The 24,420-nt window shown below is 38.6% G+C and overlaps 1 protein-coding gene across 1 annotated transcript in view; it reads right to left on the reverse strand.

Moving 5' to 3' along the window:
• Window positions 1–14,269: 14,269 nt before the first annotated feature.
• SCEL (sciellin) overlaps window positions 14,270–24,420 on the reverse strand; it is a gene marked incomplete at its 3' end in the record, with an annotated part of 104,527 nt that continues 94,376 nt past the window's right edge. Inside the window, exons 28-32 of the mRNA XM_081083887.1 lie at window positions 23,864–23,935; window positions 21,997–22,071; window positions 18,038–18,146; window positions 15,981–16,083; window positions 14,270–14,286 (exon numbers count right to left, since the gene is read on the reverse strand). Coding sequence (XP_080940013.1) covers window positions 14,270–14,286; window positions 15,981–16,083; window positions 18,038–18,146; window positions 21,997–22,071; window positions 23,864–23,935 — 376 coding nt within the window. The remainder of the gene's footprint in view (window positions 14,287–15,980; window positions 16,084–18,037; window positions 18,147–21,996; window positions 22,072–23,863; window positions 23,936–24,420) is intronic.

Genomic DNA, 24,420 nt, shown 5'->3' on the forward strand with positions numbered 1-24,420 from the left:
TCCATTCTGGTCAAGGGCACATGCCCAGGTTTCCAGCTTGATCCCCTGTAGGGGGATCATTGCTGTTTCCATCTCTCCCTCTCCCTTCCTCTCTGAAATGCTGTTGTGGTTGTTTGGCCATAATTTAATTGTTATTGTATTGTTGGCTCATTTGTAATTTAGAAAATATAATTTTACTTGCTTGTATATATTTTCATCATCTTTTACTACATAAATCTGATTCATTGATATTTGATGAGACAACCTTTGTGCCCTAGTACATAGTCAATACTTGAAAATGTTGCATGTGTGCATGAAGAGTATGTATCTATTTTACTTGTTAGGTGTAGGATACATGCACACATATAATTTATATACATAGAAATATATAACATCTAAACTTATAATATTTATGAAAATATACATGATTGAAATCATGTTGCTTATTTATGTTATTCAAATCTTGATTATCCAAGTTTAGAGTTTATTCAGCTGAGTTTTAGAAATTACATTTGTTGCATAACTTTCCACTTCTTTGGAATGATACTATTCCTTTTTGTATCACCTTGATAACTCTATACATACTAATCTTAAAGGCTTTTTAAGTTGGCACATTTATTTGCATTTTGTCTAGATTGATTTCATTTCCCAATATTTTATATGACTTGCTATCTTTCTTGGTGTTAATTTTGTTTGTATGTTTGGGAATTTTGGTTTGTAGATCACTTGAGTTCTTACAACTTTTCTTTCCCTCGCTCTTCCTCCTCTCTATTTAGAAATTTTGTGGTTGCCTCAGTCCAGACTAAAGACCCATCGTCCAAAACCACTTCTTTTCTTGCTGCTCGGTGTTCTTATTCCATCACCAGATTAGGGATGGTTTAAAGTGAAATGATAAATCAGCTAGGCTTGGTCATGACGGCTGAGTGTCCTGGCGTCTACCTTGGCTCTTGGATTCCTACAAGCTGTAGCTCCAGGGCAGCACCTTTTCCTGTCTCTGTTCCCAGGATGGGGGAGAGGAAGGTGGGTGGCGGCGACTGACTTGCCACCCCATCCCACTTGTCCATGGCCTGCGGAAACTGAATCCCCCTGTCTCTGCCACACTGGTACTGAGAATGGCAGTCCAGTGGCTTCCATCTCGCATTTTGCCTCCAGTTCTGGGTCCATTAAACATTTTTTCTTCCATTGTTATGTGGTTGGAGGTGGAGTCTGTGGTGATTCAAAGCATGAACTTCGAATGCCATTTCGGTAAGAAGTCTACACTTTTTTATTACCTACCTTTAAAAACCCCAATCTAAACAGGACATCGTACCCCCACTCCACAGGAGATGGCTGACTGTGTGCAGGTTACATATCCGGTTCCAGCAGCTCCCAGTGCACCCTACTGGGAGCATCATTCCTCTACAAGCCCAGCCCTGTCAGAGAATGAAAGAAAGTTCTACATGGTTTTAAACTCTCTTACATAAAAACTAAAAGGCACATTATATAAAACATTTTCTCATAGAAATTAAGATTAGAAAGTGTCACTTTCGTCCCGGTACAGTGATATGACGTCTGGTACCAGTCTGAGGAGTCCACTGGGCATGGCAGCAGCTCACCTCTTGGCACCACCTCCTAGAATGTATGGCCTCAGTAACTCTTGTTCCCACATACTGGTCATCAGCTGACAAAAAAATGAGGCACAGGCTTACAAAACACACACAACACTGTTTAATATGAGTTGTAATGGATTTTGAAATCTACAATAAATGATACTCTTAAAATAAACATCTCAAAATCACACTTGAGATGTTTTTCTCCCCTTTTTTTGGCAAAGAGTGGAATGGAGAAGAGGAGGGAGGTTTACATTTGGATTTGTTTTAAATTTTAAAAGCTGTCCTTTTAAATTTACCATCTGTTACTGCAGTGCTTCAAAGCGGTTGTGGTAAGCGTTCAGGGATACCAGACAGAAGCATGGTATAATCGGGTATGGCTCGACCCCTCCTGTGCCTTTCTCATGGAGGGAGACCAACTCATTGTGAGTCTTGTCACATCACTAGAGAGTTTCTCTGCAAATAAGTTAGCCCTCTGGTTAATGCACAGCAGAAACGAGAAGTAGCTATGGACATTCTTGTGACTCATTTGAATTACCAGGTACTAATTCTGAGCAGAAAATTGTACCATCCTCCTCAGATGGACTTCCACACAGATTGAACTTCAGCACTTTCATACAGATCTTAAATAACACCAAGTAAATATGATTAAGCCATGCATTTTGTGTTTGTTTAAAAAAGAATGACCCATACTGCCAGTTTTAGACACCGGCCCTTTCCTAGAGAACTTTTTTTAAAATATATTTTATTGATTTTTTTACAGAGAGGAAGGGAGAGGGATAGAGAGCTAGAAACATCGATGAGAGAGAAACATCAATCAGCTGCCTCCTGCACACCCCCTACTGGGAATGTGCCCACAACCAAGGTAGATGCCCTTGACTGGAATCGAACCTGGGACCCTTCAGTCCATAGGCCGACGCTCTATCCACTGAGCCTAACTGGTTAAGGCTCCTAGAAAACTTTTGAATTGAAAAAATAACTAAAAATATACTGTTGATACTGATGCTCACAGGTTATTTTGAGACTGTGATGTGTACACTGTGCATAAAGCAAATAAAAGGTGTGCTTCACTATGAACTGGTATTAATGGCACGGGAGAAAAAAGATATTCACTAGGTTAATGAGTTTAACCTTATTATAATCCTGACTTGAATTGACTGGCATATCAGTACAAACTCATTGACACTTTTAGCAAGAAAAAATAATTCTTTCAGCACTATACACTTGAATGGCCTAGAGATATTGACCAGCACAATAGCAATGATTTACCCTAGTGACTAGATTTTGGTTTCTAAATACCATTTTTCATAAAAACAATCCAGGGGTCTTAGAAAAAAGTGCTGATTGCAGGTCTAAGGTAGGAAGGTAATGTACTAGGCGAGCCTGGAACTTCTTATCAAAGCTGGTAGGAGTGTGTCAAAAGGACTTAGGAACCAATGGGAAGTAAGTTCCCACTGTCCAAAAATTAGACTTCTTAAGTGTCAAGAAGAAGAATAACTCCCATGGATTGAAACACATAAAATATGTTGAAATGTATTAGTTCAAAATAGATTCAAAAAATAAATTGCTAAGCACAAAATGAAAGGCATCATGTGCCTCCAATAAAAGCACCCATGATCATTTACATAGACTTTGCGCACACACACCACCACACCATCACTACCCAACTGAATCTGATTGAGTCTCACAATACAGAAATACAAGGGCCAAGAAACATGTATAAAACAAAACAAAATAAAAACTGCAGGAAACTATGAGACAATTACTCAGCTTCTCTTTCCCCTTTCCTTCCTGATCTCTTCTCTTTCCCCTTCTCCTTCTTCTACAACAACATAATTGCAAAGGAGGGAGAGAGATGGAGAAAGTATCTATCCTATATAATAAAAGCCTAATGTGCTGTGTCCGGTCAGTCGGTCAGCCATTCAACCAATCAAAGCATAATATGCTAATGATATGCTAAGGCTGCTCAACTGCTCGCTATGATGTGCACTGACCACCAGGGGGCAGATGCTCCGACCAATAGGTTAGCTTGCTGCTGGGGTCCGGCCGATCAGGACTGAGCGAGATGGGCTGGACATGCCTTGGAGCCCTCCCATGATCCCTCCCCAGCTGGCCAACCTCCCATGTCCCTCCCCAGCCCCATTCATGCACCAGTGGGGTCCCTCAGCATGGCCTGCACCCTTTCGCAATCAGGGACCCCTTGGGGGATGTCAGAGAGCCAGTTTTGGCCCTATCCCGTAGGCCATGCCGAGGGACCCCACTGGTGCATGAATTCATGCACCGGGCCTCTAGTATAAAATAGACAAGAGCATATTAATCAAATGCAATGTACAGAGCTTTTTGAATCATGGTTCAAACAGACTTAAATATAGAGAGAAATTGATAGCATAATTTGGGGGGTGTGAGCACTGCCTGAATATTTGAGGAGATTAAAGAATTATAGCTGATTAGGGAGATACACTGATGATATTGTGTTGTGTTTTTTAATGTAAGCATAGTAAGTGTAATACAGCAAGCATGCTGTACTAACTACCGTTGAACCAATCTCCTAGAGGTAAGTGGGAGTAGGGTGGGGATGAGAGAGTGAAGGTGGAAAAGGAAGATTTGTTACTTACTTTTGCCAGTGGAATAAGTTACAAATCACATTTCAAATTTGGTTTTAATTCATCCTGAAACATGTATATGAGCAAATGAATTGATGATACCATTAAAGCACATATATAATAGAAAAAGTTTTTCTCTAGTTCATTTTTCTCTACTAAAGAGAGTGTAATGAATCTAGCAGTGGTTTGTGGGACCTCTTGAATTACGATAGTATTTCTTAAATAATTTTGCAGGCACTTAACTATTGAAATTTTTCCTAGGTTGTGACAATTTCTGCAAAGGCAAGACACAGAAACCTGTGTTTAAAGTGCCTAAAACACAGTTGGTGATTGGAAGTTATTGTGCAAGAAAAAAATGAGTAACATTGGTATACTAGAGGCCTGGTGCATGGATCCGTGCACTGGTGGGGTCCCTCAGTGTGGCCTGCGGGACTAGGGCTGAAACCAGCAGTCCGATATCTCCCAAGGGATGTAGTAATGCACGAAGGGGAGGACTCTGAGCCTGGGCTGGGTGCCATGCTGCTCCTGTTCCTCCCCGCCTCGCTGCACCTGCCACGGCTCGGCAGGCTCACTGCTGCTCCACTGTGGTCTCTGTGTACGTCCTAGGTGATACTGGCATGCCCATGACTGAGAAGTGGCCGCGGGCTCAGGCCCAGTCAGTCCTGATGCTGGTACCAATCCCAGCCCTGATATAGATGGGGGAGGGACGTGCAGGAGGAGTGTTCGTGGGAGAGGCTCGCACTGCCGCAGCTGCGCTTGCCAGCCATGAGTCCAGTGTCTGGTGCCCTTTGATCAACTGAGCTTTTCTCCCGCTGTGGGAGTGCACTGACCACCAGGGGGCAGCTCCTGAATTGAGCATCTGCCCCCTGGTGGTCAGTGTGCATTATAGCAACCGGTCAAGCGGTTGCTTAGGCTTTTATATATATTGACTAGAGGCCTGGTGCATGAAAATTCATGCACTGGATGGGGGTTCCCTCAGCCTGACCTGCCCCCTCTCACAGTCTGGGAGCCCTCAGGGGCAGGAGGCAACCCAGTGATCAGGGGAAGGCAATGCCCCCATCACACCTCTGCTGCTGCCAGTGCCAGCAGCGCAAGCCTCAGCCTGCCCTGGTTACCTGAGCCTCGGGCAGCCCTGGGTGGCTGGACAGGCACCATCTGAGGCTTGTCTGTGCCTCGGGCGTTAGCTGGGCAGCCGCCATCCGAGCCTTGTCTGCACCTCGGGCATTGGCTGGGCAGTCAACATCCGAGGCTTGCCTACGCTTCGGGCCGGCCCTAGGCAGCTGGGTAGCCACCATCCGAGGCTTGCCTGCATCTTAGGCCGGCCCTGGGCGGCTGGGGGGCTGAGGGCGGGTCTGACCACACTGTGCACCTGCCACTCCCACAGCAGGGCTGAAAGGAATGGGGGAATCTGGCAGAGCTGAGGGAACTGGGTGCCACCATCTTTGTAATGATGACAGTCAATTTGCATATTCCCTCTTTATTAGATAGGATGATTTGATTTTCCCCATTTCCGCATTGGAGTAAATTACAATCTAACTTTTTTACAACAGTGGTAAATATAGTAAATTAGGGGAGGGGCAGCATATGATGGACATAATACATATTAACTTTAGTAAAAAATTTTATTGAGTATCAGGGTTTGACTTTATAAAGCATCATGTTAAATGGGATTCAAAGGGACTGTAAATTCAACAAATTCAATAGTGACACGTACAGAGTACAAAAAGTAACTGGTGAAAGAAGAAATTTATAGAAATGCAAGCTAAAACAGAGCTTATTTTGCAAATGATATATTTACACAATGGAATAATATTCAGCCATGAAAATGAAGGAAATCTTACCTTCTGTAACTGCAAGAATGGACCTGGAGGTTATTATGTCAAGGGAAATAAGCCAGTCAGAGAAAGACAAATACCATATGATCTCAGTTACATGTGGACTCTAATGACATAATAAACTAACGAAGTAGAAACAAAGGCATGGATACATGGAACAGACTGTTAGAGAGGAAGGGCATGGGGGGACTGGATGAAAGAAAGTGAAGGGATTAAGAAATATATATAGCACAGAGACACAGACAACAATGTGGTGGTAGCCAGAGGGAAAAGGGGGTAGGGGTAGATGGAGGCGAGCAAAGGGGGGAAAATGGGGACAGAAAGAGACATTTCTTTGGGCAATGGGCACACAATGCAGTGTGCAGATGTTTTGCTGAGATCTGTATGGTTTTGTGAACCAATGTCACCCAAAAAAATTCAATAAAAATTAAAAAAAAATTAATCCAGAATCATAAAAACCACAAGTTAAGTAGGAGTTAGCAGTGTGTCACAGAAATTTTAAAAGTTAATGAAATCCTGAATTATCTAAATAAGAGAACGGCATGTGAGGCTAAGTCTGTTGCTGTGTTCTGCTCTGATAAGATCATTTTGCTATTTATTGTACTCATTTAAAAACCCCATAGTTAGTGAAAGGGACTCCAGTGTGCTGGTTTCCAGCCCTAGTGTTGCCTCTGATAAACTGGCTATATTACGGAACTGTTCAGGGACCCAGGTCCCTGATTCTCTTTATCCGCAGATCCTGTAAGTTGAGGGCATCAGGCCAGCATCATTCTCAAATGGCCACACGGATTTCAAATCCTTTGTTCCTCAGGAAAGACATGTTAGCAGTGAATGGAGGGTCTCATCACAATGTCTTTGTATACACAAAGAGACGTTTTATAGGAGGCCCTGAGCTACCATCCACTGATAAGCCATCACCTGGGATGGTTCAGGAACCCTGAGACTTCAATCTGCTCCCACAATCCGCTTCTCCATTTTCCTTTAGAAATAGGAACCTCAACATGTGTGAGCAGACACAGGACTAGGAGCAGCATTTCACAACCTCCCACCCAGTTAGGTGTGGCCACTGGGATATGTGTCTCAGGAGCAGGGGCAGCTTCATTGCGTCCTTTCTTTCTCTCTTCCCTCAGGCAGGGGCACAGTTATGGAGCTCGTGGGCCGGCTTTGATCATGAGATACTAGGACAGTGGTTCTCAACCTTCCTAATGCAGCGACCCTTTAATAGAGTTCCTCATGTTGTGGTGACCCCCAACCATAAAATTATTTTCGTTGCTACTTCATAACTGTAATTTTGCTACTGTTATGAATCGTAATGTAAATATCTGATATGCAGGATGTATTTTCATTGTTACAAATTGAACATAATTAAAGCATAGTGATTAATCACAAAAACAATATGTAATTATATATGTGTTTTCTGATGGTCTTAGGCGACCCCTGTGAAAGGGTCGTTCGACCCCCAAAGGGGTCGCGACCCAGAGGTTGAGAACTGCTGTACTAAGAGGTGGCAGCACAACTTCATGAGCAGAGAGACCACTTCTGTTTTGCTATGACAAAGAGAAAAACAATGTCTGTCTGTTTGAGCCACTGTATTTTAGTGGTTCTTTGTCCTAGCCACTTGGTTGTGCCCTAACTTATTTGGAAACTGGTCTAGAACTAGTGTGCTATCATACAAAAGCTGAAAATACATGGTATTGGCTAATTGCTTGTGAATATGGAATAATTCTGCAGGCTGGAAATCTGATGACCCTTGTTATGCCTTGGCAAAATATTTGGCCGAGTTCTCTTACCTTAGCTCTGGAGCCCATCATTCAGAACATGAGGTATATGTTAGCTACTTCTTACTTTATTTAACAAGATACCTTGAGAGAGATGAAAGGCCTAAATTAGCCAGTTAGCAAACACAAATGTTTAAACATTGTAGTTTGGCTCTGTCAGGACCTGTAATCTAAATGGACTGAGAGGCTAGTGATAGAGGGCTTAACCAAGCTAGAAAAACCAACGGTAACTTTATGGCAAAGAGCAAGAGATAACATTGTCTCAGAAATTGTAACAGGGTCTTCCATTAAATGTTCTTCCTCAGAAAATAGGAATCAAGACAATTGCAAAGGTCATTTAATTCCGGGGTGGGGAGCCTTTTTTTTCTGCCAAAGGCCATTTGGATATTTGTAACATCACTCGAGGGCCTTACAAAATTATCAACTTAAAAATTAGCCTGCTATAGTTGTTCAAACATTTAATTGACTCACCCCTAATGCCTTGGCAGGGCCAGACCAAATGAATCTGCAGGCCTTATATGGCCCGTGGGCCCGACGTTGGACCCCAGCAATCCCTGATTTAATTGAAGGAGAGAGGGACAAGCCAAGCACAGAAGCCAGTAAATAAGAGAATCAGCAGACAGAAGTATGACCACCCAAGGCCTTTGCTAAGGTCACTTTCACATAGAACAAGCTAGAAGCAAATAGACTGGAAGCCTTTAGTAAGACTGTTTCAAGCATTTGTAATACAGTTGAATTTATATGTAACATTCTGCATTCCATCCTTGAATCCCCTGCCCCTGACCATCTAAATGAGATTTTTAAAATTTGCATATATCAAGGTTCTCTCTTTGTACTGTAAAGTTTGATGGGTTTTGACAAATGCAAAGTGTTATCTATTCACCATTATGGTACCATACAGAATAGTTCAATTGTGCTAAAAAAAATTCCCTATGCTTAATTCTCCATCTCTCTGAGCCCTCAGCAATTACTTGTCTGTTTGAATGTGTAGGCTTTGCCTTTCCAGCATGTCATATAAGTGGAATAATACATATAGAGCCCCTTTTCAGATTGGCTTTATTCATTTAACAATATACATTTAAGAAGTATCCATGTTTCTGCAGATTTGATAGGTCATTCTTTTTTATTGCTGGATATTACTCCATTACATGAATGTACCGCTTGTTGAGACATTTGTTTATTGAAGAAGATCTTGGTTTCTTACAGTTTTGATGATTATAAATAAAACTGATATAAACATTCAGCTTTTCGAATGGACATGTTTTCAAATTCACTGGGTAAATACCTAGGAACAAAATGGCTGAATCCTATGGTAAGTCTATGCTTAGGTTTGTTAGAAACTGTCCAAGTGTCTTCCAAAGTGGCTGTACCCCCTTGCATTCCCACTAGCAATGCAGGAGAGTTCCTGTTTCTCTGAATCCTGGCTAGCAATTGGTATTCTCAGTTTTCAGTTTTCAGTCATTTTAATAAACATAATGTAGTTATCTCATTGTTATTTACAAATGATGTTGAGCATCTTTCATATGCCTAGTTGCCATTTATAGATCTTTGCTTATGTGTCTTTAAGATATTTTGCCATTTTTAAATTTTTTTTGTTTTCTTATTGTTTAGTGTTAAGTTATTTATATATGGGGGATAAGTTCTTTATAAGATATGTGTTTTGCAAACATTTTCTCACAGTATGTGGCTACCTTTTTATTCTCTTAACATTGTCTTTCACAGAGCACAGTTTTTAAATTTTAATAAAGAACTTTTCATTTTTTTCTTTTATAGATTGTGCTTTCTGTGTTGTATCTAAAAATTATTTATCAAGCTCAAGGCCATATTGATTTTCTTCTAGAAATTTTATAGTTGTATATTATACATTTAAATGCAATCCATCTTGAGATAATTGTTAATTTTTTTAAAGATGGATATAAGGTCTGTGTCAACTTTCTTTTCTTTTCCTTTATTTCTTTTCTGCTCTTTCCCTTTTCTTTTCTTTTCTTTTCTTTTTTTTTTACATACAGGTATCAAATTGTTCTAGCACAATTTTTGCATGTGTTGAAGACTATATTTTCTCCATTGCATTGCCTTTGTGCTTCTCATAATCAGTAGACTATATTTGTCTCAATATAATGTAAACTGTTCATGAAATTAAAAATATTCAATGACATTTTAATGACACAAATATAAAAGGTATAAATTCTACTAAATGCCAACATTATTTGATGATGTAGATTTTTAATGGTCCATTATAAAGGACACTGCCATGACCTGTCTCCTGCCTGCTTCTTCAACCTCATCTCTCCATGTTCACTAATTCCAGCACCCTGGCAGTCTTTCTATTCCGAAACCACACCAACATTTCAGTTGTTTTAGGGCCTAAACACTGTCCTGTGGGGGACTTTGAATCCAATTTGCCTTTGTAGGCCAGAAGGGCTCTTGAAACTCATGAACTTTCCTTTTCTCTTGGGAGAGAATGTAAAATTAATAAATTGTAACTATCAAAATGTTATACCATGATCTGAATGTTCCTTTCCACCAGATACATTAGTCATATTGCAACAAGAGAACAATGTAATGTTTATATAAAATTCCTAGGAGAAGTTTCTCCTCATCTGAAATGATGCTGCCCAATCTCCTAATGTTTCTATTTGGAAAACAGAAAGGGACTTGATTCTTAATGTCTTAAAAGAGGTGAGGAAACCATACCCGCCCGCTTATTCCACTCCAGATTGGGGCTGGTTCAGACCCAGTTCTGAGGCAGTCAGCAGAGCATGCCTAGGGGCTCCTGCAGCCAAGTGGGTGACTTTAGTCTGAGGTCCAGGAGGAAGCAGCCATTTGGTGTAACTCGACAGAGGGCAGGGAGTTGAAAGCTATCTAAGAGATATCTGAATATTGTCTTGCATGAGGAATAGAGAAAATTCTTTCACTGGTCTCTGTCCCCTGGCATCTTTGAGCTTCCATCTCAATTTTTTTTTTAAAGAAGCAAGGACAAGGTTAGTCCAGAAAGTGGTCTGGTTTTGACCATTATTGTTCACCACATTATTTTTAAACTCCCCCTTCACCTAACCACTGTATTTTATTTTCTTCATGGGTCTTATTACTTTCAGAAATTGTTGTGCTGGTTTTCTGTCTTTCAAACTCCTCCTCCGCTCTCTCTTTAGACTGTAAATTCCATGGGGACAGGAGCCTTGGTATTGATCTGCACTAAGGTCGGGAATATTGGTTCTAAATGAAGATTTTTAAGTTATTGAATAATAGATGAATGAATGCATGAATGATGGTAGATTATACACCAGGCTTTTTAAAATACAGAGCCTGGCACAATTGGGCATTTCAACGTATTAATGAGAAGAATGTATCAAAACGAATACAGAGGCAAAGAAGTAAAACATCTTTCCCAGATGGCATCTCTAACACAATGATGATGTTGAGTTTCCTCTCATAGTACAAGCCTGAAACCGTTACCGAATTCATCCGCTCGAACATTTCAGTAATATCTCTCAGAAACCATGCCTCTCAAATGGCAGGACAAAGACACAGTAAATAAAATTCAGAATGGTGTCCAATTCTGCACTGTGATAAAGTTAACATGCAATTCTAAATTACATACAAAACACCAGACAGCTCTTAGGCACCTAGCAAGAGAGGCCATCTAAGAATGGGGTAGGGTAGAAAGCCAATAATCTAAGTTTTGCATTTGAAATAGCAGGGAATAGGCCCATTAGGGAAATAGCCTGCCCACATTAATGCAGATATTTATGGGTGCCTCTGGGAATTATTGAGTAACATGGAATAGGTGAAACTCTAAAAACCATTTATTTACATTGTACCAAAATAACCAGTAAATTCAGTAGTACCAAACAGTTTTCATTGTCAGTTTGCCATGTTATAGACCAAACAGTCCCTTGTTTTGGTTAGAGCCTTGAATCGGGAAAATGTGCCAAACCCTCCGGAGTTTCTGTTGTAGGAAACAACTCGGTGAGTGAACCACAGTGAGAGCTGGCCATTCCCCACTCAGACCTAGCTGTAAAAGTGACTGCAATCAAACAGCTAGGGATGCACAGATGACTTCTTGAATACAGTTTTATTTCTTGGCCTTATTAAAAATAGAATTTTAACAAATTCTATTTCTGAGATTATTATATTTCTGCCATTTTGCTTTTTAGAAGGATATTGTCCTATGAAGCGATTCATTCTCTTTCAGGTACATCTCTTAATTGGCTGCAATATAAAGAGACCTTCCAAATTGTTTTATTGGTCATTCCTATGGTGTGAATAAGCCCAGACATGATGAAGCTGACTAGATGAATCAGAAGCCCTTCTCTCTCCACTCCGTATTTATTCCATTTTTACAATAGCTTTTGGCTTAATTGAATATATTATAGTGGAAGACAGGGTCCATTAAACAGCTTCAGAAAAGTGAGAAATATGTTCCTCTTAGGGTTTTTTTTTAAATGAAGCATTATAAAGTAGACTACTTTAAAAATGGCATTCAAATGATTTTTAATTACTACAAATGCATTGAGATGTTAATACACTTTACATAAAAGGCAGGGATACTATTCCATCCATCCTTTTCTGCCACGAATTCCCAACTCTAAGAAAATGATTTCTTTTGATCCACTCTGATAGCATGTAATTAAGGAACAATAAAACATATGGCTCAATTACCACTGCTTCTCATCAAGCATGAATTAATGAATATCAAATTATTATTAATTGTTTTTTCCTGGCTCCTTTTTACAGGACAACAATTATACATTGCTGAATTTTGAGAAGCATTTTGTGTTTAAAACCACGGACTAGTCTCTAAGAAGAGCAGATGCTTGAAATCATCATACAGAAGACTAATTCTTTAAATTTATCAACATTTGAAAAATACATGATTATCTTTTTTAATCTCCCTAATTTATGTCAGTTGATTACAACTGCTTTAAACTTCCCCCAAATGACACCCTCTCCTCATTGTTCCATCAGCCTTCCTTCAGGAAGCATTTGCTATGTACAGATAAAATAGTTTATAAGTTCAATGTCTCAATTTTAACAATAGTCTAAGTTCCTCACATATGATTACTGGATTTTCAATTCCTTGAAGAAAAGCTCTTTGAAAGTAAAAGCTATAGCTTTAGAAGCTAAATAATTAAGTTAGCCAGTGTGGTATAGAATATAATAAATTGTGATCACTGTAATTGACAAAATCAATGCCAATGAATGATATTTATAGACACGCCACAAAATGATTTCGGTATCACTGATAGTTCATTTTATTTGCATAAGCCATCTGTAAATATAAAGTGCTATGTAATATGAATAGATGTAACATGCTAAAGAACAAGTCTTTCGTAGTCCATAACCATTATTTCCTCATAGATTATTTATATAACCAGATTTTGAAACACATGCAAAAAATTAACAAATTATAATATGTAAAATACATGTCATATAATTTTACCCATTACCCATAAGCCAATGTCTTTCTGTTTTTAAAAATTATATCTGAAATAAAATGAATAATGACACGAAAGTTAAGCTGTTCAGATGTCCTCTCCAGTTCAAAATGATTAACAAACACATATTCAGATATACAGTGGGGCCTTGACTTACGAGTTTAATTTGTTCCATGACAGAGCTCATAACTCAAATTACTCGTATGTCAAATCAAAAGTGAACAAGTGAGACACGTGATGCTGGGCTGATGTTGTAGCATTCACTGTGATGTTCGCTGCGCCAACTAGCGGTGGGGTATCTGAAGTTGGCTCGTAACCCGAATTTTAGCTCGCAACTCAAAGCAAAAAATCGGCCAAGAGACAGCTTGTATCTCGAAAAACTCGTTAGTTGGGACACTCGTAAGTCAAGGCCCCACTGTATTTCTAAAGAGCAAACAAAAAGTTGCTTTAGAATAATTTGAGGAGCAGAAAGGGGCCTTTGGGACAGTTTTCAATGCCCCTCATATTATAGATAAAAAAAAGAGAGACCAGAAATTTCAAATGATTTTCTGAGGTCCATATGACTTTATGTTATTATTGGCCAAACTGTATAAGAAAATTTCTACCAACATTTCTTTTGCACATGAAGGAAACATATCTTGCTTTCTTGACAGTTTGTCAATAATGTCCACAAATCCAAATTCTTAGGCAAACAAAGGTGAGACAATGAGAAATGTGTTTATAATAGAAATCATGATGCACAGCTTAATGGAGCAGGGGTGGACCTGCTTGGGGCGACGATGCTCACAGCCATCAGGAGCATCATTCCTTTGACATTGGTAACTGAAACCACTTGAATTTTTGATGACTGAATCTATCCAGATAACAGATGGTTCCCTTTATGTATATGACCTTTTTGAAGGCAATTATGTTATTTATGCAATAGCAGGATTGTTCATTGTATACAAAAGTCAATCTTCAGAGTAAAAGCTTTTCTAAATTACATATTCTTAAAATAAATTTTTTTAATTCCTTAATGAATGCTTTCATCTTGACTTCCATGTGCCAGAATTATTGAATCCACTTTGCTGAAATTTTAAAAGAAAAATAACAGTTAGATATGCAAATTCAGTACAAAAGTAATTCTATAACTAAAATTCTTTAAATAATCATTCATCAAGGGGGTCATGGTAGATTCAGCATTTTACATTTTCTTTCTGCTTCATTCATCACTATGGCTTTGGGTCACACCATAAATTTGAAGGACTGTTGCCTGGTACTCATATTTAAGAGATGTCTGAGAGTTATGTTTTCACAACTTAAATTTACTATAAGAATGCAAAGCTGCCCTGGCTGGTAAGGCTCAGTTGGTTAGAGCCTTGTCCAAAAGGTTGCAGGTTTGATTCCTGGTCAGGGCATGTACTAGGTTCCAGGTTAGGTCCCAGGTTGAGGGGGGAAGGGGAGGGGGGGAAGGAGGGGGGAAGGGGGGCGTGTACGGGAAGCAACCAATCAATGTTTCTCTCTCATATTGATGTTTTTTTTCTCTCTCTCCCATGCTCTCTCTCTAAGATCAGTAAAACATATCCTCAGGAGAGGATTTTTAAAAAATGCAATGCCTATGTATACATAGACAGGAAGGAAGGCACAATGACTTCTGAGTCTTTTGGTGGCCACACCTCCTCCTAAGCTATATCATGGATTTCTGGGAGGCTGGAAGTTTTAGAGCCGCTACCATATCATCAAGGCTCTTGATATAATATTGGATCATTAAAAGGCTGCTAAATTAGAAAGAAAGTAGAATATGAGAACTGGCTGGGGCAAGCAGAAAATAAAAGGCAATGTATGAATATTATTAGGTTTGTTCTTGTTACTGATTCTGCAGCCTGATGAAAAGGGGGTTTCTTAATATTTTTCAGAGCATTTTCCACATTTGTCACCAAATTCCATATTTTGGGTACCAGGTAAGAATCACAAATGTTCCCCTTTCATTCACCACTGAAACATCAGGAACCCAGCTGGCCATGCAGTGCTTTGACCAGCTCCCCAATATTATCTTGGTTATTGTATCTATTTACTATGAATTAAAAATAAAATGTTGATACTGGCTTTTAAAAAAATGAATCAAGTTTTATAGGACTTTGGTTTCCTATCTTACTGGGTACTGTGCATGTCTTTTAAATAAACTTTTAAAGCTTTCATGATAAATTTACAGGAAATGTGAGCTAAAAATACAGGTCATTAATGTTTGCTTCTCACATCATTTATGCTAATGAAAAGCCCAAATTATAGTAATGTTGATTTTAAACTGATAAAAATACTTACATGCTATATTTAATATAGAATTTAATATTTAATTACATATAATTAACTTTAAATTTTCCATGAAAAACATTACAAGGCATTTAGCATAATAACCAAATTAGGTAGGAAAGTATATTTCAGTGCAAATGTAAAAGGTAATTCACAGATATGGACTTCAATTCCAATTATTTGAGCAGAGAAGATCTATTTTTGTTTAGAAAAAAACAGAAAATGTTCTATAATAAATAATCTCTTTTTTTAGTTATACCTATGCCGGGTCTGATATCAAAGACAATATAAATGTTGACTGATTTTATACCATAAAATAAAATACTACCATACTATCTGCAACTGAATTCTTAACTAAATATAATTAATAAAATGTGTTTTGCTTTATTAAAATCCTTCATTTTCAACAATATTAAATGCTCATTAACTTCATTAGCAAAAGTAACAGTTTCTTACAGAGCTTAACACTTACCCACAACTTTGGAGTAGCAAGGTTCACAGTGTATTGTCCGTTGATAAATCCAAATACTGTCTCCCGCTCTCAGGTTTTCCAAAGGCCGTTGGCATATTTCACACTAAAGGAAAAGGCAATATATAAAGTTTACATTACAAATAAAGTCTAGATTCTTAGTGTAACAGGATAAAAAGCCCTTTCAATTCAGTCAGTACAGTTCTCGATATTAGCACTCAGGTGCAGCCTCATGAGAACCCACAGAGAAGGTGAGAGTGTACTTATCTGTAATCCACATGCAGAACTGTGCATTTCAGGGCATATCTACCATTAAAGTTTCTACTTAACTCACTATAGAGTAGATATAAATTTTTAAAAATTGGTTATGCTAAGCACAAGATCACCAGTTGATATGTTAAACAGAAACATGAAGCATAGTTTCTGTTTGCTTATGCAATCCAGAGTTCAGGCATATACACAGGACATTAAGCAAACATTAAGCAAAACAAATTTCTGTTTGTTTCCCTATACCCTTAAGAGGGTATAGGGAAAAGCTTGTTTTGAGTTGTGTTGGTTAGCTTGCTTTAGATCTATGTTCATGAAACAAGTCCACTGTCCATTGGCTGACTTTCAAGCATGAAGCTGTCATTGATTGGTTGGCTCTCAGAGACCAGTTCATTGATGTAAATTGGCATTGATTAATTCATCTTGTTTAAACCAGTCTACATGGTTCTCTATTATCATGGCTATAGAATAATCCATCTTTTTCTAGGAGTGTGGGACATTTTTATTCTTAGTAGAATTTTATAATTATGTTGAAAATGAAAATAAATAATCCAAAATACAACAAATGGGAATTATTTATATTTACCAAAACCAACAACCAGGAGAATTTCCTTGTTTTAAAATTTTTTCTGCATACTAATTTTAAATAAAGAACTATAATCTTTTTTTACTGAGTAAATTTTAATAACTAAAAGAAAATTCCATTTTCTCACAATTAAACAATTATAAAATTTTTCAGAATATATTTTATATAGTATGGCCTAAAGTTAGATTTATTTTTGCTCATAACTAGGCATCATATTTCTGATTGCTATGTATCACTGAAGCTACTTGGAGGAGAAACAATTACAAGTTGTCAAAGTATTGCAGCTACTTGACTGAGTTAGATAATTTCCATCAACTCATAGAATGTCAGCGCAAAAAGAACCCATAGTCAGGCAAATAGTTCTCAAACTGGCTGCCCATTAGATCTACCAATGCCCAGAAATCATCTCTGAGAGTCTTGATTTAGTTAGTACTGGTCCCAAGCATTCTATTTTTCTTCTAACCTCCCAGATGATTTTAATGTGCAGTCATTAGTCTAGTCAGCTTCTTAATTTTTACAGATGACAAAACTGAGGCCAAGTTAAGTTAGGTGACTGTCCCATAGTTAGTGACAGAGTTAGAAAACTTAAACTCAGATCTTTAGATTCCAGTTGAGTGCTCATCCCGTTACACAAAAAACTAAGATGTTGACCTACTCAATATTATTTTGAGAAATAAAAGCAGTGGAATATGAAAATATAAACTGTGGAGCATTCTACTATGTAAGCTTTAATGCTATTATACTGACCACAATTAACTATCATTAATCGTGCTCTCAAAAGCAGACTGAGTTTCAACTGCTGTTAAGCTTATCATCCTAACTGATAGCACTCATAAAGAGCTGCTAGCTTTCTTCTCAACAGCTTTCGCACTTCATTGTATATTTTATGCAATGCATGATTTATTAAAATGTTGCAAAAACTTTTATAAAGAAAACAAGTGTTTATCTTTTCATAGGTTTAAATCTCTAGGGTAGGAGGAATAAATGTTTCAGTAATCAACTCTAAGCCTAACGCCAAGCCAGTAATTATAAACCTTTGAGGTTAGGCTAAAGAACTCTGAGAAATACTTAAGCAATGCATTATTAATGTGGATGAGAGTGTTTCTGAAAGCTTTAACTTCATCTCATGTATTTCATTAAATAATTATTTTTATTCCAGTCATTATGCAATTTTATATTTAGTTAAATACAATAAACATATCCTTACCTTGAAGCAAGTGGAATGGCAGCAAATTTGTAATTCATCTAAAATCATTTTGGTGTTTGTGCCCAAGGGCTTTCGGCAGTAGGTGCACATATCTCTTTCAATGACAGACCTAGAGAGATATTAGCAATTAAAAATAAATTTGTCATCACACAAAAGACAGATGTATTCCCCATAAAGTCATGTGGAAATGATGTTAATTTTGTTGATACTTTAGGAAATGGTAAAAATTGAGGAAATTTTGAGATTTTACTTATTTTAGTGATAGAATTGATTCTTCTAGTTACCTCAAAATAATATCAAAGAATTAACAGAAAGGAAGGTCTCAAATTATTAATTCATTAGCAATCAAAATGCATCTGGACAGGGCAAAGATAATTACAGTTTCCTAACTGAACTAGTTTATAAGTGCCCCTTGAAGCTCAAAGAGGATTTTGAATTATTAATTTATATATATCATAGAAAAATTATACTATAGATTAATATAAAATTTTAACCCTCAAAACATTCAATAGGACAAAATAGAACTTCATTCAAGAGTGTGTTGGTAAATTAACAAATCATAGATCCCTAGTACCCTCGGGTCTAGGGATCTAATCATCAAAATGCTCTCCTATGACACTACGCTTGGTATCATTAAAAGACAGAATACTGGGCTACATTCTATGACAAAATTTATATTCTCCAATATGATATAACACCCCTGAACACACAAATTTGATGAAGAAGAAAGAGTTTTATTATTTACTTTGGAAAAATAATGTTTAATAATAAATGAACTGTACATATTTAATCAGCAAGTCCAAAAAGACCTTGGGTCACAGCAGAGCCTTAAGAAAAGCCAATAATTATGTGATGCTTTTCCTTTTGGAAGGTCTCAGGACTGCCTTAAATAGCACCTTGAGGACTTCACTAGTTTCAGGGTTGTTGGCATGCAGGCCTGAAATTTTCAGAGCTGGTAAATAATGGAGTGGTGAAAAATAAAAACAGCCAATACTTATACAGTGCTAATACGCTTAATAGGTACAGTACATTTTCCATGCACTTTGCTTATTTAAACTCAGTTATTCTTCACATCTCTGAGAAGCAGATGCTATTCTTTTCATCATTTTACAGAAGAGTAAACTGAGGCACAGAAGGGTGCCTGCCAGACAGTGAGTGAGTAGCAGAGGTAGGGTTTGAGCAAGGCTGCATGGCCCCAGGGTCCCTGTGCTACTTTGGGCCTGCCCATGAGGACTGCTGGGCTCACATTGTTGACATGAATGAGTCATACCCAAGAGCCAGGATGATCTGTCATCTAGCCCAGGACTAGAAGCAGAGAGGAGGGAAATGAAAGGGAGGAGGAGGTGGAGAGGAAAGGGATTGGAGTAGATAAGGTTGTCTGGCTTTACACGTTCAGCCAGTCAAGTAACCTCTTCCTAACCCTTATGTATAGAAATAACAACTTCCTCTTGCATCTCACTCCATAGCTACTCGCTTATATAATCCTGGCAAATATTTTCCTATGGACTCTACACATGTGTACACACACTTCATGTCCCATGCAAGCCCTTCAGGAGTAGAAGACAGGCACACTCTATCATTCACCCATTCCAGAGGCACTGAGCTAGGAGCTGGGACTATAAAGATGAGTGAGACAGTCTCTTCCAATGAGAAGCTTCTTGTCCACTGGGGTAGCCAGGTGTGTGACTAGATGATGGCAGCATATTATAGACATGTGGAAAGAGTTCAGAGAGAACAGCCAAGGGAGCAGCTAATCCCAGGTGATGGCAGGAAAGGCTTGTGGAAAAGTGTCATGTGACTTACAGCTTGAAGAAGAAGGAGCCCCCTAGGTGCGCTCAGTGAGGCAGGGAGGGGCATGATGGGGGATTCGAAGCAGAGTGACCAGGCTGTACCAACGTGCTACTCAGTGAGGGTGTCTGGGGTGACTGAACAGTAGTCAATATGCAGGAGCAGGTTCTGAAGGCCATAAATTATGTGCAGAGGAGTTTGTCTTAATCCTGTGAAGCGGGAAGCCGCCTTAAGTGGGATTAGTGTGCTTTGATAAGAACTGTGGGGACATGGCTCATGTCACACAATAATCAACATAAAAAGTTGCTGGACTTACTGGTCTTAATAGAAAATTGACTTCTGCTTTCATGGCTAAGAAAAATTTCAAGGACCATTTGAGGACCAGGACTGAAATTCTTCATATTAAGAGCAATACTTCTATGAAGAATATTTTCCTCCCTTAAGTTAACACTAAAGATATGAGCCCAGGGAAGGCTCCAGTGTTGGTATTGTCCTTATTAAAATCTCACTCACAGTCAAAGGTGTTTTCTAAGTATGTGAGGGATCCAGCTCTGGTATTTGGTCACCTCAGCAGTATCTATATCTTACGCTTGTATAGATGACTTCACTCCTCAAAGAGCAATGACTTAAAGTTAAGACACTGAGAGCATTAGTAATGCGCAAAATTTTATAAAAGTGGCAGAGGGGATATAATATCTGTTTTGTTGTTAATCCTCACCCGAGGATATTTTTCCATTGATTTTTAGAGAGAGTGGAAGGGAGGGGGAGAGACAGAGAGAGAAACATCTACGTGAGAGAGATACATCAATTGGTTGCCTCCCACAAGCTTCCCGACCAGGGCTGGGGATTGAGCCGTCAACTGAGGTCCGTGCCCTTGACTGGAACTGAACTCAGGACCCTTCGGTTCACGGGCCAACAACACTCTACCTACTGAACCCAACTGGCTAGGGCAGGAGATACAATTTTGATGCCTGGTCCATCCATATTTCCCTTAGCAAACAGAACATGGGTTCATGTTTTTCAGAAAACATTTATTGCCCTTGCCAGTTTGGCTCAGTGGATAGAGCGTTGGCCTGCAGAACGAAAGGTCCTGGGTTCAAATCTGGTCAAGGGCATGTACCATGGTTGTAGGCTCCTCCCCAGCCCCAGTCAGGGCTCCTGCAAGAGGCAGCCAATAGATGTGTTTCTCTCACATGGATGTTTCTCTCTGTTTTTCCCTCTCTCTTCCACTCTCCCTAAAAATCAATGGGAAAATATCCTCGGGTGAGGATTAACAAAACAGAAAACATTTATTGAGTAACCAGTCGTGCCAAGCAACTCATTATGAATCGAGGTTGTACATAAAAATTAGATATGTCTTTACCTACAACAAGCCTTATTTCCGGGCTCTTCTATAGAGAAACACTGTCAGTAGAACATCGGACATTTGCATTACAGCTGGTTTCTAGTGGTTGGGATATAATGCTAATTATTTATTTTCATTTCTTCCACTGGCAATCTGCTGGCCACACTCTCATGAGTGTCATCTATGTGCCCCACTGAGCATTAAATGTTAAAGGGTGATCACTAACAGCAAAAGCCTGGGGTCGGTTTACCAGCACAAAATTGATACTCATTGTAACCCCTCCTGGGAACGGAGTGTGGGCCCAGAGTGGGTCATGGCAGCATATCCACACAGCTGTTTGTAAGGTGAGATGGCTTTAGAAAACCGCGACGAGGGAGGGCTGAGGGCACAGTCTAGGGATGCAATGAGACCTAGACTCTCATAATGTGGTGGTACTGGGGCTTCTGGGAATCAGCAAAGCAGAGGGGCTGTCCTGAGGGCAGCTATAAGGCACAGAAGCTCTATTGGAATAAAATGCATGAGCAGCAGCCCAGAAGCCAAGGCACAAATTCCTGGGTGCAGAGGTTGTAGTACTTCACACACAGGCTGGGGCCAAAGTACTTTTACAGATGCTCGTATGGGAAATAATACAAATATTAGTAAGTAATAATATAAGAATAAATTCTGTTCCACATACTCAAAACTGTAACCTACCTTGGCCCCACCCTGTATATAACAATCACCATCACGAGCACCATCTCCAGTACAACAGACAACAAGAATGTATTAGTATGTACATAGATGTGTGTGCATAGAATTTTACGTATGGAAATATAGACATACTCACCTATCTGAAGTTGAGTAAACAGTCTGTATGTATTTTCCAGAAATGTTCTCCTGGTAGCCATCCTTTGGTGATTTACTACAAACAACACATATGGACATGTGAGAACTGGGCTCTTTCCCTAGTGTTAATGTATATACCTGTAGACAGGTGAGAAAGCACACACTCCTCCTCATGCAGCCTTATTAGTATATCCTTTGTGATGTTACAAGCCAGGATAATATACTAATAGCCTTTTTTCAATCTGGAGAAATATTGATACACAGCCATCTCCAAGTTCACACAGATAATGAGGCAAGAGGGCACAGCAAAATATGTCATTTTTCATGAAATTTATGCTTGCACCTCCCTCACATATTTACCATAAGAAAGGTACCTGTAGTCTAACATAAAGGAAATGCACGAAGTGAGAGCCAGTGCAAGCACAGGTACACATACATCGCTCACATGGAGAACTAGAGACCCTTCAACTTTTACACAAGCTATAGAAGATTTTATTTTTACTTGCATACATCCAATAAAGATTAGTTTAGTGTGAAAGCAAAAAAAAAAAAAAGTGCATAATTTTTAAAAGTCCTCCATGTTTCATTTCTTAGGCAGCTCCAGTTTGTAAACGTCACTTTTCTGGAGACAAATGAAATCTGTAATGCACCAAGCAACTGGCTGCTCATAATTGCTTGCCAGGTACATATGTTACCTGGGCATATATTAGGAATGGAAGCAATATGCTCCTAGTGTGAGCAATACACCACTGCCCTCCCTTGGGATTTTTTAATGAGAAAACTCTCTTTCCCTCCCAATTGCCCGTAGGCAGACTGCGGTCAGAAATAGACTCTATATTATGGAACACATAACCCATGATGCTAAATAGGAGTTTGCACATATTTTTGCATGACACGTATATCATTACTCCCATTTTAATGATGGGGAAACTGAGACTTGAAGTGGTTAAGCAGCTTTGCCGAGGCACATGGTCAGTAAATGACAAAGATTCAATCCCAAGTCTGATTCCAGGGCCTCGGCACTGCACTGCACCATCAGTGTAGACTTTAGGGAGAATTGGATTCAGCGGAAAAATCAAATTTGGGGGCTGCATTTTATAATATAAATTATGTGTGGGGTTTAGAAACTTTTTTTGGATGGTTGTTCACCTTCTGACACTGAATGGACTGAATTTCCTTGAGTCTCCTCCCCTCAGAAGCCCTCCCAGATGCTCTGCTCTTTGGTTTCTTTGAAATGGGCTCTGATTAACACATGTCACATATATCTGCATTTGCATGCCCCGCCATCACATTACCCCACAATCAGACTAACTCTTGTTTTTATTCTCCTTGAAAATCAAATGCACACTTCCCTGGCCTTGTTTGATGTTTTCCTCACATCCATCACACAACCAGCAGATTTTGTGGGACAACAATTCCCTGGAATTTGGGCTAGAGTATATCTACCAAAAGGTATACCCAGTATTTCAGATAAGTGGCAAACAACAGTGGATACTACCATTTAATTAAAGTGCAAGTCCAAATTAGCATAGACATTCTTGTGTGATTTTATAAAGCTAATTATACATATATATAGTCATGTTCTCACATAAACATATATGAAAACTTTCAAATGGCTATCCTGTTATGTATGCATGTGCTATATTAAATTATTAGTCTACCAAATGACTTTTTATGATTATTTGATAACTACTTAATATTGGAAATATCATGAAGAATTTTATACCTAGAATCCAATGTACTCTTAAATGGTCTTCTATTTGAAAAAATATATATAAGTACACTTTAAAATAATACCATTTCTTCTTAAACATAGATCATTTCAAGATTGTAAGTATAGAAAAATATTTTAAATAAATTTCCAGCACCTGTTCTCCACATATGTTCTCGTGTACACAACAGTATCCTTTGGTCCTGCAGGCCCGGTGTCAGCATTGGAACTGGGGAAAAACATTGAGTTTATAGTTAAAGTTTATGTACAAGAATAATAAAAAATAACAAGGCTATTATTCAATACTATATTACTTCTAAGCTATTACCTTTTAAATATAAACATTAAAGTGGTATTAATTTATTTCTGCAAAATTTCCTATGTCTCCCATTTTATTCCTGCCTTCCACTGGCTTGGCCTACTTCTAGAATACTAATATGAAAATTGGTCACTCACTAAATCTGCTGTAGAGCATGAAGATTACTTTGAGTATTTGTGCACTATGTTTTAGTGTCTTTAATGGGACATTTAGTTTCTCTGATGTCCCATTCATATTTCCAAACCATACTTGTCCCCTCAAATCTCAAACAAAAATGGACCTTAACTAAACATAACATCTGATTTTAATGAAACTTTTAAATCTAGTTAAAGAATGTCAATGCCAATGTCACAATCATGCTTTAAATAAAATAACAACAACAAAAAACACACCAT

The sequence above is a fragment of the Myotis nattereri genome (genome assembly GCF_964212035.1).
Source record: "Myotis nattereri genome assembly, chromosome: 2".
NCBI lineage: Eukaryota > Metazoa > Chordata > Mammalia > Chiroptera > Vespertilionidae > Myotis > Myotis nattereri.